This window comes from Phaethon aethereus, assembly GCF_964289735.1.
Source record: "Phaethon aethereus genome assembly, chromosome: 2".
NCBI classification, from domain to species: domain Eukaryota; kingdom Metazoa; phylum Chordata; class Aves; order Phaethontiformes; family Phaethontidae; genus Phaethon; species Phaethon aethereus.
In genome coordinates, this window is record NC_138582.1 from 124,657,871 (window position 1) to 124,673,594 (window position 15,724).

Here is a 15,724-nt window from a genome sequence, read left to right on the forward strand (position 1 = left end):
TTATTCTGTGAAGACTGATCACAACATATTTCAGGACTGGTTTTCATATATCAGCGTAAGCATATGCGTAAATCTTCATAGGATTAAAGTCAATATGTACAAATAGTTATTCAATGCAAATAAAAATCTAAGATACTGGATAACAGCGTCTCCTACATCTCTCAAAACACCAGCTATCAGCTGGAGAAACACTGATACCAAAATATATCTAAAAAGATGCCTACAACAGGTTTATGTATAATTCGGAGTCACACTGACAGGGATAAGATGGGACCTATTCCCCTTAGCTTACAAATGCGAATATAGAACAGTCTCGTCTGCTGGATGGCTTACTCTAGCTGCAGGTGTAAGGCATGTGTATTTTACACATCTTATTTCAGAGGGATAAAACAGTTCCCTTTTGCTTTCTGTATGAACAACTGAACACTTCAGAAGTCTCTATTTTCAGCATCTGTGAAGAAGTGGCGTGGAGCGCTATTTACTTTAAACAGCTGAAATATACAATAACGTAAAAACTGCATTGATCATTTCAACCACAACATGCACCTCTAGTTTGGTATCTGCTCAGAAAATCTAGTTGCTCAAACCCTACTAGGAGCCCACACTAGCTATTATAAAATTAAGCTGTACGTTATGAGTGAACATAAGGAAGGAATTGTACCCCTGTACTCAGCACTGGTGAGGCCACACCTTGAATAGTGTTCAGTTTTGGGCCCCTCACTACAAGAACGTTGAGGTGCTCGAGCATGTCCAGAGAAGGGCAATGAAGCTGGTGAGGGGTCTGGAGCACAAGTCTTATGAGGAGCGGCTGAGGGAACTGGGGTTGTTTAGTCTGGAGAAGAGGAGGCTGAGGGGAGACCTTATCGCTCTCTACAACTACTTAAAAGGGGGTTGTGGTGAGGTGGGTGTTAGTCTCTTCTCCCAAGTAACCAGTGATAGGACAAGAGGAAATGGCCTCAAGTCGCGCCAGGGGAGCTTTAGATTGGGTATTAGGAAAAATTTCTTTACGGAGGGAGAGGTCAGGCATTGGAACAGGCTGCCCAGGGAGGTGGTGAAGTCACCATCATCACTGGAAGTGTTCAAAAATCGTGTGGACGTGGTGCTTCAAGTCATGGTTTAGTGGGCATGGTGGTGGTGGGTTAACGGTTGGACTTGATGATCTTGAAGGTCCTTTCCAACCTTAATGATTCTGTGATTCTGAGTGTGTGCCATTACTTTTTAAACCTTTCTGCTTTAGAAAGTTCTGAAGAGAATGTAAACCTCTGGCTGGCTTTATTAGTTCAGGGTCAGATGCTTTTGTCAGAAATGAAACCTTGCTTGAAAGCTTGTTTCAGCGTCCCTTTCAAAGCCACCAAAGAAGGGGGCAGGAGGGGAGAGGGAGGATGATCTGCTGCGTAGCTCACTGTTGAGCAAAATTCAGACCCCTGTTCCATTTATCAACACACATTTTCTAAAACGTGCCATATTATGAATTTACAGACAATTTTCTATGCTCAGGGCATGCCTATCACCTGGAATTTTCAAGCATACCGGTCAATAAACAAGTTCATTATTTTTACCTGCTGATAGACAAGGTAATGTAACCAGAACTCAAGTGGAGGTATGCAGCTTATAACAAAGAACAGTGAGTATATTTGCCTGTCTAAACCAGGTTTTTTCCACTATCCTGGACAAGGAACAAGAAGGTTAGCTCTTATTTCATGCTTATTTAAGTACAAATAAGATTCCCAAGATATGTTTCTACAAGAATAATAACAGCATTCAGCCATATAGGCCTATAGAAGTTGATTTTTATATAACTGTCTGCTTTCCACAGAGTCCTTGAGCTCTGTGGAAATATGGTCAGCAGCAAGATGTTCTACTTTCTCTCTGCACTGTTTCCTCTTGTCACTGGTTATTTTCTATGCTGGATAGGAAATTGAAATTTTTATGCAAACGACTTCTGAGGTCTATTAATGTACAAATGGGTGGAGGTTACAGTGCCAGGTACTTGCCTCTACAAGACTTAACAGCTAGTAGACAGTCATTTGTTAGAAGAAATGTTAGCTTCAAAAGCTAACTGTACTGTTGGCTATATAAAGCAAATTTCCACATGTAGAAAAACGTCTATCCAACCATTTTCAAGAGGGACTGGGAAGGGTGGAGGGGAGAAAGTTGGCTCAGAAGCAAGGCACATTGCTTTTCTGAAGATGTAGGTATTGCAGTATGTGTCCTGTTTAGACTCACACTGCATAGTAGATAGCTGCAAATATATGCACTAGATGCAAAACAAAAACTGAAGCCCCCCCAAAAAAGAAAAAAGAAAATCACATCGCACTGGGAACAGCCACGCTCTCCGAGAAGGGAACACAGGCTGTCCTGTTGTTGTGACTTCTTTTCTGTGAAATAGTCCATGCCGTTGAAGCTAATTTTCTGATTGTAAGACTGAGTAACTGTTTGGATGTCTTGAGGGCTTTTTTTTCCCCATAGACTTTATAATTTAATCCTAAATTGAATAAAAGGTTATTCACAGTCAAATATAATCTGTATTTAATACCTGCTCAACTCTTAGATCCACTGTAAAGAAATTACAGAAAGTACTGTGGTACTGTGTAGCAATTTACTATTTTCAAAATGCTGTTTATTCTAGCAGCTGACCAGTTCCACTAGTACTCAGTACTGGAAATCTTAAAAACTCCATAAAACTCTGAGCATGCTGTCCTCTAAACCTGCTCCGATAGGGCTGAACATGCCACAGGCATTCTGTGAGCAACAGAAATTATGAGTCATGTTTGCAACATCCTTTGCCCAAGCAGATTCTTGGAATCTAGCAAGATAGGAATTCTGTGGTAGCTTTCCATCCTGTGGGAACATTAACAGGATCTCTATCTTCTACATAACGGCTTATTTTCTATATTGTTAGCATCTTTGAGAGATTTGGCTGAAGCTGGCCAAGGGTTTCAAAAGTAACCGGTGGTAGAGCAGACAGCATATTCACACTGATTTTCTTTCTGCAGGAAACTGAACTAGAAAGTGCTCATGCATGATCTACCACCGGTAGCAGAGACTGCAGCTTTTAATTCACAAGTGGGGATGGCATAGCTTGGGACGGCATATTGTTGACCCCAGCTGTCTGCCCAGCACCCAGCACACAAAAGACCAAGCTGTTCGCAAGACAGCTGTGGAATCACTGTCTCTTACTGAAACCAGCAACGGTTTACAGCAGCATCCTCTAAATGGTGTTCAGATTATTCACAGAGTGTCTCAGCTATCCAGAAAAGCAGTGTCAGAACAAAGAGTTAGGGCTGGTAACCTCTTCTGCCATCCCCAGCTATAGTACCTCTTCCTGCAAAATGAACCGTGAGCCACACTGATGCCAGAAAGCGACCGCATGCAGTTGTAAAGGTGATGGCAAACAGAGGGGGAAAGGGAGGCCTTTGCACCTATTCACGTCTGAGGATGAGTATCAAAGATAGCGTACATGTGATGTACATGCTGCATTTCTACATTACATATATGTAATACATATAATAATGTACATGTACATATGTACAGTACAAATGTTACATAATACTTTGTATATTAATTAAGGTGTTGATCTGTTTTATTGCATTAATTGTAAAATAGCTTGGGTACTATGCCATTGTGAGACAGGCATGAATATAGTTGGAATCCCTACCTAGACAGTATGACGGAGAGTCCCGAGATGGTGTATAGCACTGCTTCATGGTGACGAACCTTATTTAAGAGTAGATGATAACCCATAAAAACAAGCAGTTTACCTTGGATGACCAATTGTAGGAATCATTTTCATATAAATTCAATGTATATGACATTCAATATCACCTGCCCTTAAATAAGAAAGTAATTTTATGTCTCTGATCCTTTTGTCATGAGCAAACCGAGCCTGTTATCCATATTGGTGTAATTCACAGGGCCAAAATTTTTTGCTCTTAGTCAATCCTTGTGTAAAGCTCTCATTAATAATAGTAGGAGTCTTTCTCCGAGCAAGAGACCGAGGTCTACAGGATTTTCCTGTGAACCAAAGATATATGAGAGATTTTCATCCTTCTTGTCCAGTTTCTCCCCTGCACATACCACGAGTACCGAGACTCACAGCAAACCGCCCGGGTTGAAAGTCTCCTACCCGGGAAAACTCCCGACGAGGCTAAGGGGCCCTTACGCCCTCCACCCCGCCAAACCCACGCTCGGGGAGGCCGGGCAGCCCAGGCGCTTTCCGGAAGCTGCAACGGCAAACCAAGAAGCGGCGAGGCAGGAGGGCACCGGCCGCCGTGGCGGGCAGCGCGCCGTCCTCAGTCACCCCGGTCCTGCCCGCTCCGCCTCCCGCCGCAGCCACCCCTCTCCCTCAGCGGGCGGGACTCGACGCTAAGCGCGGCCCCGGAGGCCGCCGCCGCCGCCTCCCGCCCGGGGCTGGCGGTCACCGCCAACGGCCGCCCTCAACGGCCGCCGCGTGCAACCGGCCCGCACGCAGCACAGCTCGCCTTCTGCCGGCGGCCGTTTGGCTTTTAAAGCCTTCCTCATCGGGGCGGCCGCTCCGGCACCCCACGGGCTTCCCCTTCAGGCGAACAGGCAGCTGACCTCCCTCCCGTCCCCTCTCATGTCCCGCCGGCAGGCTCTCGCCTCAGCCCCGCGCTCCGAGCCGCCCCTCTCTGGGACTCCCCTCCCGAAGGGGAGCGAGGCTGGCAGCCCCGGGGCGGCCTCGCCCAGCACCCGCCCACCTGGTGCTGCCCGCACCTTGCGTGAGGAGAGGGGCAGGAGGCGGGACGAGGCGTCGGGCCCGGCCCGTCGCGCTGCGCCGCCGGGGGCTAGTCCCCCGCCGAGCGGGGGAGGAGGAGGAGGAATAAGAAGAAAAGGCGGCGGCCCCTGCCGCCGTAACCCGCTCCCCGTCCCGCCCCCAGTATGGCGACACGGTAGAGGAGCGGCTGCGCCGGGGTGACCGCCCCCTCCCGCCTCCCTCGGCACAGGCACGGCGCGCCGCGGGCGAGCGAGCGGCCTCGGCGGCGCTGCTGCCGCTGTTGCCCCCCACAGGGCTCGGCGGCGGAGGATGGCGGCGGCCACAGCGTCGGGCGCAGCAGCAGCGGCGGCGGCGGCGGGGCCGAGCAGCCGCGCGGCGGGAGCCAGCACCGTCCCGAGCAGCTCATGGTGGCGCCCCAGACCCGCGAGCAGCGGCCGCTCCGGGGCCGCCAGCTGAGCCGGATCCCGGCCGGCGGCTCTCCGCTCTCGACACCGACCCACCGAGCGACCCGTTCCCCTCCCCCGGCGCGCCCTCTCCCCCCTCCCCGGAGCGACCCGCGCCTCGGATCGTCCCCGCCGGGGCCGGACTCCTATCGCCTCTGGGCGCCGCGGGGAAGGCGGCGGCGAAGGGCACCGAGCTGCGCCCGGCGGTGGCGGCGGGACCATGGGCGCGAAACAGAGCAGCCCCACAGCCGCCAATGGCCGCACTCGGGCGTACTCGGGCGGGGATTTACCTTCCTCCAGCAGCAGCAGCGGCGGCGCTAACGGGACCGGCGGGCGCTCGGCGGGCGCTGGCGGGCGGTACGCGCACCTGGCGGCGGCGCCTCATACCGCTCCCAGCGGCGCGACGGCGGCAGCAGGAGCGGCGGCGGCGGCAGGGGGTGCCGCGGGGTCGGCACCTCGGAGCAGATCCTTAGGGGGGGCCACAGCCTCCGGGGCCCGAGCCGCGCAGTCCGCCTTCAGCATCCCCCACAGCAGCGGCCCCTACGGTTCGCAGGACTCGGTCAACAGCACCCCGGAGGAGGGCGGCCGGGAGCGGCCCGCCGGGAGCGGCGACGGCGGCGGCTCCTCCGGCGGGCCCCGGCTGGTGATCGGCTCGCTGCCCGCTCACCTCTCGCCGCACCTGTTCGGAGGTAAGGCTGCTGTGGGCCCGGGTGTGGGGGTGTGTCTGTGGGGTGGGGGTTTCTTCCGCTGCCCCGAGGTGGGACGGGTGACGAATCCTCACTCTGGGGAGAGCGGCGGCTCTTCAGGCTGACGCCCGCCGGAGCGGGGCCCGGTTTGGAGAGGGGGCTCAGGCCGGCCTCTCCCGTTGCCTGTAAGGAGAGCTGGGGGGGGGCTAGAAATGAGACGAAGCCCGCGGCGGTGCGGTCGGGACGGCGAAGAGGAAGCAGAGCCTGTCCGGCCGGCGACTTTAGACTCTGTAATCAGCGCCTGTGTAAATACGCTCGCCTGCTCCTTACAAAATTAGAATTTAATTGGATCATGTGTCTCCGCCGTTTATTGTAAAATCGGACCAAACTCCTCTTTAGGTGTTGATTAATATGTGGCTGATGCTTGTTCCTCTTTCAAAGTTCTCGGGTTCTCGGTTCTGAAAGTCGATTAAGAAAAACAGAAGTTAAAGTAAGTTTCTTTGTTTATTTTTCACCCTGAGGCGAGTAGAGCTGGATAGCTGTCGGTGCCGCTGAAGCACAGGCTTGCAGCACCGGTACCGTATAGTCTTGAGGATGGCCACATTGTGCTCTTGAGGTAGGAGAAACACTCAGCTAAAACTCTGAATTTAACCAAGAAGCTGAGGCCCTTTGAGAGGCATACTAAAAGTGGAGCAAGTTGTCATCGTTTTTTGTTTCTCCTGTGATACTGAGATGAATAGGGCTGGTATTGGACTTGCATTTTACTGCCTGTGTTCTTTACCTTAAAGTTAAAAATATGCCTGTAAGTTGCCAACTGCTTTCAAAGTTGCTGATTCCTTTCAGTACTGCTTATTCCAAAGGTCGTTGTTCATATAAGTCAAACATTAAGGTGCAAGGTGACTTTTTTAATGGATTCACTCTTTTTATAACATTTGTATTATAACCTGTCTAAACACTAACCAACTTCCACAAAAGCTTTCTTTTGCGAAGGAGGAGGCTAATGTAAAATTGCTATGTTTCTGTATTCTAGTTAATAGTGTGTGAGTACTATTTGTAGCAGGCTGGGGTGTTTTTTTTTAATTTCTGTTCTTGTTTTTAGCCAAAGCAGAGATCTCCTCAGTCTGACCCTCGCAGGGTGTGCAAGGTTTCTGTCACATGGCCTGTCACCTATACGTTGTTGGTGTGTTGACCTGAAGACAGCATAGCTGTTACTTCCTAGAGCTAAAACTGCCTCCTCCCAGTGCAGTGGTTGAATGTTAACAGAGAGCTGTCAAACCCTATTATAATAAAGGAATATTTGTCCTTAAGAAAGAAAACATAACTATTCTTATAGTACCAAGCTGCTCAAAAGGAGTGCTTTGTTGCAAGGGTGCTCATTATACTATCAGGGTAGCTTGTGGAGGGAAGAAGGTGCATGCGTTTCTTTTAGTGATGAACGGATGCCCTACCACGGAGTGTTGCTCAGTTCATGTTAAGCACAAGGGAATCATTAAAATATGTAGCCAGCTGTTGCTCAAAGGTAAAACCTTTTTTCTCCTCCTTGCTTTTGCTTAAACATCATCTTGCAACCTGCCTTGCTTCTAGGAGAGACTGGATTAAATGTAAATGCAGTGATGAGGATCAATAGCCTAAGAAACTGTTCATTCAGATGCAGGAAGGTCTCTTCAGAATAACTCTGTATTTGATAATATTTTCTATGGCACATAATAATCTATTAATTGCTCTAATACACCATATTTTGTGTTTTGCAAATCTCTGAAATTGGCATATTAAAGAGGATATAGGCTGAAATGATGCAAAGCTTGTTGCTTTATTGGTGAGGAAGAGCGCCAGGAGGGGTACACTCTCTTCATCTACTGACTAATAAATAAGGAATGCCATATGTTGGGGCTTTTGAGTAGCCAGTTTCAAAATACACTGTCCTTGTGTGGTCACAAGATGGTCATGAATCTACTTGCTTTTTCTCTTCTAAAAATCGTAGTATTTCTTATTAGGATGAATAACTGTTTAGCCATAATACTGCTACACCTATGAAGAAGGCCTCACTTGAAACATTATTGTTTTTCACAATTTAAATATTCTGTGGTATCAGTGGTACATAACACCACATCACATTGAATGGCAACATCCTTTTTTAGTTGCATGCTTTGTTTTCTTGATTCCTTCTAATAACTAGATGCTTGGAACAAATAGCCCCACTGGAGATCATACAGCATGGTGAAAAATAACTTGAAGCATTGTTTTTGTCCTGATGTTAACTAGCTCAAGCTTGACTAGGTGTGGTATCTGGCATTTACCTAGTGTATCATAAACATGCTTGAAGTCCCCTCCCTTGTTTTGTAACTTGCAAATTAGCCAAATTGTTTCTTTTTATCTTGAAAACTACTGAAATTAATTTTGAGGATTAACATAGCAATTCTATGAAAATTAAAATAAAAAATAAGAACAAGAGTAACTTCCATAAGTTGAACTGAATCTCCAGCTATATGTTTTTAGGCACACTGCTTGGCTTCATCAATCAGTGACATGTGGGTGTTGCATTTGTTAAATTACTGTAATTAATTTGCCATTAGTGAATTACACTCTATTGTTACTTTTACTGACCAGATTTGCATGCTGAGGTAATGTATAAATATTAACTCTCTAATATCACATACTTAAGTAAGTACTATGCTTGTTAATATGCCATTTGGATGAGAATATAAAAAATATTATGTTACTTTAATAGGAACTGTAGTAACAGCAGCCTTTCCTGACTGTGAGGGTCTGATGTTCCTGTCTGACCTCAGGTTAGCACACCTTTATGATCAAAGTATAACGGAGTAAATACTGCTATGTAACCTTATGTCTCATCTCAGGGAGAGTTCAATTCACTGAATAATTGGGGCCTTGGTCTCACAAAAAAAGAAACATATATGTGTTTAACTTTGTGCTGCGAGCATGCTTGGAGTAGGCTTAGAGCATTAAGCAGAGCGAGACCCAAATTCCGTAAGATCTTACGGTGCTCCCAGATGCAGAGGCCAAACCTGTGCGTGATGTTCAAGTGCTTTCTTGCAACACAGCGCTGAGTTCCAGCTTCCGTTAAGGTGGTAATGCTGTTACCAGGAATTTTGACCAGTAGCTTCCTACTCTGTTCCTCAGTGAATGGGACTTCCTTCTCCCAGCCCTGAAGTAAATACTTTTACCTTCCACTAAGAACAGCGTGTAGAAGAGTTGGCCCTGAGATCCACAGTTAGTTTTTCCACTGTTTTTAGGCAGTAAGTATTCCCACCTAGGCTGTCAGCACTGCAGCAAAGCTACTGCTGTAATTATAATATTGCTTGTTTTTGCCAATGATGCTTGCAGCCTTTGGTTCACCTAAAAATGGACAGTCTTTTGGAATTTTATTTGCTTTGGGTAACTGCTGATTTTGGGTAACTACTTCCATCACTTAAAATGTTGACAGCTCCTCAGAACCCACTTCATGTTCGTGATCCTTTCTGCGTGGTCACAAGAGGGAAAATTCTTGGTGAAAACACCTAGTACAAATATCCTTCTGGTATTCAAATTTAAATCTCTTCTTGGGAATGTTGTTACAAGGCAAGAATAAAGCCTTTAAATTTAAGTCTTTTAGGGAGAATACATAAAAATTCAGCTGAAGGTAGCAGAAAAGTTACGTACTGAATCTTTTAAATTTTCACATCAGTTCCTCATTCAAGTTCATTGAGCAGAGACCGTACAAGTATTATACAAAATCTCAGCTTGTGTTATATATGGTCATATACAATTTTATATGTTGTATTTATAGATAGGTTTTTAAATACATAGTGTTGTCAGATACAACTGTTGAGAGCTTTCAGGCCTGTGTCAAGACTTGGAGATTAAGTTGTGTCTCTTCAACTTTATTAGGAGAAGGGAGCGTGTTACGTTATTCTCAAGCCAAGTAATGATCAGACTTTTTTATGAAGTACTTTACAGTGCAGGATTTATCACCAGCTACTGAGTGTAGATAACACAGTATGGGTAGAACCTCATAGGTATGTTACAGTAGCATCTGTTTGTAATAATGGTGGAAGTAATGAATGAATTCTTCATTCTATAGAAGAAAGTTCATGAAAGCCTCAGGTTATAACCTGAATTACTTGTTGGATTGTGGGAAGCAGATATCAGTAGAAGAATGATGTGAAGTCTCAGAAAATACATTTTTAAGACATTTCTCAAACTGCCTGGAAAGCTGCATCTTGTTTTGTTTTCCATCTGATCTGTTTAATTATATGGTACATTTGAATATGTTCTTCAGGTTCTCTTCATCTTTCTCACACCTTTTTTTTGGGTGGTATGACGATCTTTTGGTCATTTCCTTGGCCTTCTCTCCCAGTATCACACAAGTGCTATTGCTTTGAGAAATCGTGAAACTCTTAAACACTTCAGACTTCAGTGCTGATCCTGTTTTGCCAGCCAGAGTTGTAGCTCTGAGGTCTTTGCTCCTGGGCTTGGGAGCAGTGTTGCGAAGCGTGCTTTGCAGTGAGACTGTTGGGATATCCTGTGCCTGTGAATCGTGTTAGCAGCAGTGAAACTGTTGTCATTTCAGCCTATATGCCTTGGTACCGCTTGACATACCTTCTCTTCCTGGCAGTTGGAAATTTTTCTTGGTGAATCTTTGATACCATACATATTTCTCTAAATTACTTCCTAACCCTTCAGAATGGGGAAAGAGTGTAAGGATTTAGTCTAATAAAAGCTATAGATTTTCCATACACATCCTGCCTTTTTTTAGAGGTATGATAACACTGCTTTTTGCTCTTGTGAACACAAAAAATCCCATGTGCATTTTTGGATAGCTTTGCTGTTGCAGTTCATAGGTCTTACAAGGTGCAGAACCGTGAAAGCTAAAAGGCTGTCTCTGCTTTGGTGTTTTAATTTGTTTCTATTCAATTGGCTGCACCAGTGAAACACAATCATACCTGTGTTTGTCCACTTTGGAAAAATGAGAGCAATAGCAATGAGAGGCTCGCTAAAGTCTTCTGATTGTAGAAGAAGGTTAAAATGGAGACCAGTTTGAAAACTGAGAGAAATGCAAACATGTCTGTATGCGTACACATAATTTCACAACAACCACAGATTATGAGGGAGGTAGATGTGTGCCTCAATTTCTCTTCAGTTGTATCTGTGAGTTACCTCCGAAGTGAGAGAGGAGAGTCACTTTTGCAGCCTCTGAAGATATGGGAGATTTTGGAAATGAATTATCATTCCGTTAACCAAAATACAGATTGGAAAATCCAGTGTGCTAGGGAAGCAGTCCAAGGATAAGTCTGTTGATAAGGAGTTTCAGAAGAGCTTGTTCTGACTGTGTTTGAGGAATCCGATCCCTTTTCAGGGTCTCACTGTTTCTCTGTTTAGTGGGCTCTTCTGTTGTTCCAGCATACAGTTCCTGGTTGGCAGCAGAGATGTAAGCTCTTCTAAGGAGGGGACAGGAAAAAGTAGCAAAAAGTCCAATACCACCACCTACCTGCTTCAGCTCAGTCAGGAGAGTGCTTTTAGTCCCAAATGTTAAGTGTTTGGACAAATGAGATAAAAGAACTGTTTGGATCTTCTTGTAGTGCTATTGAAGCCCCTGGGAGCCGTGTTTAGTTTCCTTCAGTTGGAGACAGGTCTCTCTGAGAGCAGTGGGGCACTGAAGTCTGAGGTGAGTGATAGAGGATATTTGAAGGGCTGCTTTTTCTTCTCCTTCTGCCTGATAAACAAGAGGGATTAGGAGAAGCCAAATAAGAAAAATGGCAGCACTGCATTTAGGGGAGAAATGTAAATAGTTAATGGTCTGAAGAAAAGGAAACAGTCTAATTGTAATGGCATATATAAATATTTCTGTTGGCTATCAAGACAGCGATAATACCTGATTGAGTCTTTGCAGTTCCAGTTCAAACAAAGGCCTTCCTCTTTAATGTCTTCTGAATACCTATCCAACCCTGCTATCCTGAGAGTGTGCCTCTCCTCATGTTCTCTCACATAGTTGCAGACTACTTTCCAACAAACTCCGAAGCCATTTCTTTGTCTTATAAAGAAAGCCTTTTGGCGCTGCTAGAAATTCAAAACTATTTTTAAAACACATTGCCTACCCATCTGTTTGGGTAAGTTCTCCTCTCCTGTTCTTGCCAGCTGCTCATGGAAAACTTCATCATGTAAATGTTCTTGATTTAGCCTGGCATGTTCTTCTCTTAGCCTTGCATTAAACTTTTAAGTTTTGAATAATGTTAGGAAGATTTTTTGGGTAGGTTCTTCCTGCTATTTGCAGATGCATGAACCAAATTTATGTTGGTTTAAAGATTTTTCAGCAGTATGTCTACTGCTCATTAACAGTTTAATTAGTTTCAGGAGAGGTGCATGGTCACTTCTACAGATTGTGTTCGTTTACTGTGGTAATGGAACATGTTGTTCTTGTGGATGTTTAACCCGTGAAAAGAAACAGAAACCATTGAGTGCTCAGAGTTTCTATTTTGAATATGTTTAAAGACATGCATCTTAACAAAAGAAAACAATTTGTGTAAAAACCACAATTACCTGAGCAAAACCAGAACAGCACTTAGGCATCCAGAAAAGTGTGTTTGCTGTTTATTCTCTGGTTAGGTATCTCCTAAACAAGTCCCTATGTTCCTAAGGCCACATTTCCTCTTGTGACTTTCATAAGGATGTCTCAGTGTGCATTCAGAGCTCCTTGACATCTGTTGTTTGGTAGGCTTCAAATTCCTGACACTTGCAAAAATAGGAGGGTAAACCATAGAAGGAATGAGGCAGGTTCTCACTTTCACTCAGGACATTCTTCTGTTTTTCTGTATGGAAATTGCATAGTATTGACCTGGAGAGATGAGGAAGCATGCAGGAAAATCTCATCATCAGCAGCGTTGGGACTGTCTGACTGCCTGCCAAACAGAATACAAAGTGTTGTGTGGGATTTGACTCCATTACTCTTGGTTGCCTTTAGGAACTGACCTACCTGGCTGTTTTCTTCTTCCTTGTCCACTGTGTAAAAATCAGACCACCGCAGCCTGTGAATAGTCCCCAAGGGTGGGTGTGCTGCATACCATTGTGGATATTTTTAGTAGATTCTGTTTGCTGACTGACTTAGTGTGCTATAAATACAGAGTTCTCATCTGGCATGCAATTTGCATGTTTTCTAGTAACTTATAATAAATTCACCTAAGACTAAGGGCAAGAAAAAATGAGCTGTTACAATTTCTTTGGCTTTCCATATGAAGTATCATTTATATAAAGCAATTATTTAGCAACATTTAAACTGTAAATGGCTTTTCAAACTAGTGGTGTTCTAAAACACTTCCTAGTCAGGCTACCATAATTATCTCTGTCAGATTGATTTATACTGCAATTCACATTTCAATTTATACTGCAATCCAAGTATCCGGCTGCAAAGAGTGCCTGAGCCTGTCCGTTGTACCAGAGACCAACGGAGACACCACCTGTGTGCGGTGTGACCAGGTGAGCGACCTGCTCAGCCTGGTGGCAGAGCTGACAGAGGAAGTGGAGAGGCTGAGGAGCATTAGGGAGTGTGAAAGGGAGATAGATTGGTGGAGCCACACCCTGCCATCCTTGAAGCAGGGGCAGCTGGTGGAGGCTCTACAAGCAGCAGGGGATCCCCGTCCTCTTGCTGCCGGGCAGAAGAAGGGGACCTAAGAGATGAGGGGAAATGGAATGGCCTGCTCAGAGAGGCCGGCGAATCCCCTCCCGGCCTCCCTCACCGTCCTAGCTGTCCTTACACAACAGGTATGGGGCTCTGGAACATGAGGGACAGGAACATGAGGACCTTGACGAAGGTCCATCCAAGGGGGTGCCTAGGGTGAATCAGCCAGCCCCACGCATCAAGACGTCCTCTGTTATGAAAAAAAGGAGGGTAATTGTCATAGGTGACTCCCTTCTGAGGGGTACAGAGGGCCCAATATGTCGACCAGACCCAACTCACAGGGAAGTCCGCTGCCTCCCCAGGGCCTGGGTGAGAGACATCACCAGGAAACTCCCTGGTCTGGTTCGGCCCACTGATTACTACCCACTGTTGGTCATGCAGGTTGGCAACGATGAGGTTGCACTAAGAAGCCCAAAGGCAGTCAAAAAGGACTTGAGAGCACTGGGGCGACTGGTCGATGGAGCAGGAGCACAGGTAGTGTTTTCATCAATCCCTTCAGTGACAGGGAAGAATGCTGAAAGGAACAGGAAAGCACACCTGATCAACACATGGCTCAGGGGCTGGTGCTGTCGTCAGAATTTTGGGGTTTTTGACCATGGGGCGGTTTACAGGGCACCGGGCCTCCTCGCAGCAGATGGAGTGCAACTGACTCCAAGGGGCAAAAGGATTCTTGCTTATGAGCTGGCAGGCCTCATCGAAAGGGCTTTAAACTAGATTTGAAGGGGGGAGGGGATAAAACCAGGCTCACTAGAGTTGAGCCTAGGGGTGGCGTGCCGGAGTTGAAATTGATAGCCCAGCTCCAGTGCATCTACACCATTGCACGCAGCATGGGCACCAAACAGGAGGAGCTGGAAGCCATTGTGCAGTGGGACAACTATGATGTAGTTGCCATCACAGAAACATGGTGGGATGCTTCTCATGACTGGAGTGCTGCAATGGATGGCTATAAGCTCTTCCGAAGGGATAGGCAAGGAAGGAGAGGTGGTGGAGTGGCTCTGTATGTTAGGGAGTGTTTTGATTGCATAGAAATCGAAGATTGTGAAGACCAAGTAGAGTGCTTATGGGTAAGGATGAGGGGGAAGGCCAATGAGGCAGATATCCTGCTGGGAGTCTGTTACAGACCACCCAACCAGGATGAAGAGACAGACGAGACATTCTGTAAGCAACTGGCAGAAGTCTCGCATTTGCTGGCCCTTCTTCTGGTGGGGGACTTCAATCTACTGGACATCTGTTGGAAGTATAACACGGCAGAGAGGAAACAATCTGGGAGGTTCCTGGAGTGTGTGGAGGAAAACTTCCTGACATAACTGGTGAGTGAGCCCACCAGGGGAGGTGCCTTGCTGGACCTGCTGTTTACAAACAGAGAAGGACTGGTGAGAGATGTGGTGGTTGGAGGCCGTCTTGGGCTTAGCAACCATGACATGATAGAATTCTCAGTTGTGAGCAAAGTAAGGAGAGGGTTCAGCAAAACTGCTATCATGGACTTCCGGAGGGCAGACTTTGGCCTGTTCAGGTCACTGGTTGAGAGAGTCCCTTGGGAGACAGCCCTGAAGGACAAAGGGGTCCAGGAAGGCTGGACAGTCTTCAAGAAGGAAATCATAAAGGCGCAGGAGCAGATGGTCCCCGTGTGGCGTAAGAAGAGCTGGCGGGGAAGGCGACCGGCCTGGCTGAACAGGGAGATTTTGCTGGGAATCAGGGAAAAGAGGAGAGTTTATCACCTCTGGAAGAAGGGGCAGGCAACTCACGAAGAGTACAAGGATCTCGTTAGGTCAAGCAGGGACAAAATTAGAAAGGCAAAAGCCCAGCTAGAGCTCAGTCTGGCCACAGTTGTAAAGGATAATAAAAAATGCTTCTACAAATATATTAACAACAAAAAGAGAGGCAAGGAGAATCTCCATCCCTTACTGGATATGGCGGGCAACATTGTCTCCAAGGACGAGGACAAGACTGAGGTATTTAATGCCTTCTTCGCCTCAGTCTTTAATAGCCAGACCAGGTATCCGCAGGGTATTCAGCCCCCTGAGCTGGAAAATGGGGATGGAGAGCACAGTAACCACCCATAATCCAGGAGGAAACAGTTAAGGACCTGTTAAACCATCTGGACACCCACAAGTCTATGGGGCCTGATGGGATCCACCCGAGAGTACTGAGAGAGCTGGCAGAGGAGCTTGCCAAGCCACTTTCCATC

The 15,724-nt window shown here is 46.5% G+C and overlaps 1 protein-coding gene across 1 annotated transcript in view; it reads left to right on the forward strand.

Annotated features, from left to right (window-relative positions):
* Window positions 1–4,877: 4,877 nt before the first annotated feature.
* Window positions 4,878–15,724, forward strand: part of ZNRF2 (zinc and ring finger 2) — a gene marked incomplete at its 3' end in the record, with an annotated part of 60,950 nt that continues 50,103 nt past the window's right edge. Inside the window, 2 exon segments of the mRNA XM_081996703.1 lie at window positions 4,878–5,268; window positions 5,270–5,867. Of these exon segments, the coding sequence (XP_081852829.1) occupies window positions 5,140–5,268; window positions 5,270–5,867 (727 nt within the window). The 5' untranslated portion in view covers window positions 4,878–5,139.